Genomic DNA, 3,108 nt, shown 5'->3' with positions numbered 1-3,108 from the left:
TGGTCTTGAACTCCTGACTTTGTGATTCATTTGCCTCGGCCTCCCAAAGTGTTGGGATTACAGGCGTGAACCACCGCACCCAGCCGGCCATGTATAATTATTTAACCAGCTATATTTTCTGTATTCTTGGCTGTTTCTCATTGAATTTAGAAAGTGGTATTATATGATTCTGCTGAAGAGCATTAAATTTAAAAAAAATTTATTTAAGTGGTATTGTACTTAAATATTCTGTGAAAGAAAATGTCACATGGGCAGGTAATGGGAGCTTTAAAATAAGCTAAATGAGATGAAAACTCAATCAATTCTTTGTCTTTTAGGCTCAAACTCGAGTAAAATTGAATTTCTTGGACCAGATCGCGAAGTACTGGGAGTTACAGGGAAGTACTCTGAAAATTCCACATGTGGAGAGGAAAATCTTGGACTTATTTCAGCTTAATAAGGTAATGGGCTAATGATCATCTTACCATCTTACTCATTTAATAATCTTACTGACAGAATGAATTTGATCTTCTTTGCCTTAAAAAGGAATTTACTGCTCAGCCAGATGGCTCGTGCCTGTAATCTCAGCACTTTGGGAGGTCAAGGGAGGAGGATTGCTTGAGACCAGCCTGGGTAACATAGGGAAACCCTGTCTTTACAAAAAATTAAAAAATTAGACAGGCATGGTGGCATGTGCCAGCTATTTGGGTGGCTAAGGAGGGAGGATCACTTGAGCCCAGGAGGTGGAGGCTGCAGTAAGCTGTGACTGCACCACTGCACTCCAGCCTGGGTAACTGAGCAAGACGCTGTCCCAAAAAAGAAAGAAAGAACAAAGAAACTTATTTTTTGAGATGTGCAAAATGAGGTTCTCAAGTCAGTTGAGTGATGAGGATCATCAGGCTCTGCTTCCCAGGTCTTGAAACCTTGTGGAATATTTTGCTGCCACCTGTTTTTCTCATTTTCACACTTTACAAAAATTCTGCGAACTATTTCTTTTTTTTACAGATAAGGAAACTGAGGCTCAGGGTGATAAAAAGCTAAAAAGCGCTGAGCCATGGCCGGGCGTGGTGGTTCATGCCTGTAATCCCAGCACTTTGGGAGGTCGAGGCGGGTGGATCACCTGAGGTCAGGAGTTCGAGACCAGCCTGACCAACATGTCGAACCCCCGTCTCTACTAAAAATGCAAAATTAACTGGGTGTGGTGGCACATGCCTGTAATCCCAGCTACTTGGGAGGCTGAGGCAGGAGAATCGCCTGAATCCAGGAGGCAGATGTTGCAGTGAACCAAGATTACGCCATTGCACTGCAGCCTGGGCAACAAGCGAGAAAGTCCGTCTCAGGGGGGAAAAAAAAAGGAAAAAAGCTGAACCATAATTCAATACCAGGCCCAATTGATTCTGAACTTTACGTTCTTTCCATCAAACATGCTGGCATGCATCCTAGTCTTCAGTTTTTGGAGATTTATTTAAGAGTCCAGAGTAAGACCAAGTATTATAGTCCCTTCTTTGGTAGAGATTTAGTTTTAGGTAACCTGGTTCTTTCCACATGATTGCTTTGGGGATGTGAAAAGTAGCTTAGAGGGGACAAAATGTTTATGGACCATGTTGTCAAGAGAGATGTTTAAAATTTCTAACTTAAAATTAATAGTGTGTATATATGTGTGTGTGAGTATATATGTGTGTGTGTGTGTGTATATGTATATGTGTATATATATTTGATTGGCAAAACATGTTTTTAAAAGATAACCATAGCCAAAAATATTTTCCCCTTGGAGTCATACTTAGGTGCGATTAGAAGTGACTCCATATAGTTGTTTCTAATTTTGCTATTTTAACAGTTAGTTGCAGAAGAAGGTGGATTTGCAGTTGTTTGCAAGGATAGAAAATGGACCAAAATTGCCACCAAGATGGGGTTTGCTCCTGGCAAAGCAGTGGGCTCCCATATCAGAGGGCATTATGAACGAATCCTTAACCCCTACAACTTATTCCTGTCCGGAGACAGCTTAAGGGTAAGTTTGGGGGCTAGCCTTAACCTGTTTTATCTTACTACTTATCAGTACATTGTCTTTTCAGGAAAATGAAAAGGCCTTGATTGTGTTTGGGAGACCTTGTTTTAGAAGACCTTGTTTTGTCAGGGCGCGGTGGCTCACTCCTGTAATCCCAACACTTTGGGAGGTGAATCACCAGAGGACAGGAGTTTGAGACCAGCCTGGCCAACATGGCGAAACCTCGTCTCTACTAAAAGTACAAAAATCAGCTGGGCATGGTGGTGGGTGCCTGTAATCCCAGCTACTCGGGAGGCTGAGGCAGGAGACTCGCTTGAACCTGGAAGGTGGAGGTTGCAGTGAGCCGAGATCGTGCTACTTCACTCAAGCCTGGGCAAAGAGTGAGACTCCAAGACTCCGTCTGAAACAAAAAATACCTTGTTTTGTGCTTTTTCCTCTAGTGTTTTTGTTCTACTTTGAGAGCAACTATACTTAGAATTTTGTTTCTGGAATGAATAAGATTGTGGAGGAAATTTTTTTACTGTCAAAAGCTGAGGAGTTGATTATTATCTACTTGTTACAACTTTGCATTCTCTTTAAATTTAAAGTAGCTAAAGTATTCCTGGCTGTCATATGAAGGTATAAGCTGTGAAATAACTTACCTACCTATTCTCTTTTGCCAGCTGAGATTTTTAAGGAGATTGTCAGAATGTTGATATGGTAAAAGATAGGGGGTTTTATAATGCTGCATAGCTAATGGATTCCTCTTCTATGTAGCCATGTTCATTTCTGACAAAATGGTATTTGTGAAATTATTCACTTAAAAACTTGTAAGTGAAACAATACTATAAAAGCTTCCCGTTTATTTCCATGCCTTGGTAGAAAGAAGAGGGGTGTCATTATCCACTCACACCCTTTGAGTTATTTTAGGACTACAGCAGTGAGCCCTATAATTTTAAGAATTGTTTTCTGTGCTGTAGAGAGGTAGGAAGAGAATAACAGTTTTTGAGGGGTAAATCACTAACCAAAGTCCTGTCCTAATACCATACACACACAAACACACCATCTGTAATGCTTAAATCCAGTAGATTTGTTTTTTTTCCCTCTTTCCCTTATTGATTCCAGGTGAACACTTTTTTTTTTTT

At 40.6% G+C, this 3,108-nt stretch overlaps 1 protein-coding gene across 1 annotated transcript in view; it reads left to right on the top strand.

Annotated features, from left to right (window-relative positions):
- KDM5B (lysine (K)-specific demethylase 5B) overlaps positions 1 to 3,108 on the top strand; it is an 81,830-nt gene that overhangs the window by 36,035 nt on the left and 42,687 nt on the right. Inside the window, exons 4-5 of the mRNA XM_011931773.1 lie at positions 318 to 440; positions 1,817 to 1,987. Coding sequence (XP_011787163.1) covers positions 1,886 to 1,987 — 102 coding nt within the window. The 5' untranslated portion in view covers positions 318 to 440; positions 1,817 to 1,885. The remainder of the gene's footprint in view (positions 1 to 317; positions 441 to 1,816; positions 1,988 to 3,108) is intronic.

This window comes from Colobus angolensis, unplaced genomic scaffold, assembly GCF_000951035.1.
Source record: "Colobus angolensis palliatus isolate OR3802 unplaced genomic scaffold, Cang.pa_1.0 Scaffold91, whole genome shotgun sequence".
In the NCBI taxonomy this organism is placed as follows: Eukaryota; Metazoa; Chordata; class Mammalia; order Primates; family Cercopithecidae; genus Colobus; species Colobus angolensis.
Note: the sequence above shows the minus strand (reverse complement) of the source record. Positions and strands in the feature narration are given on the sequence as shown.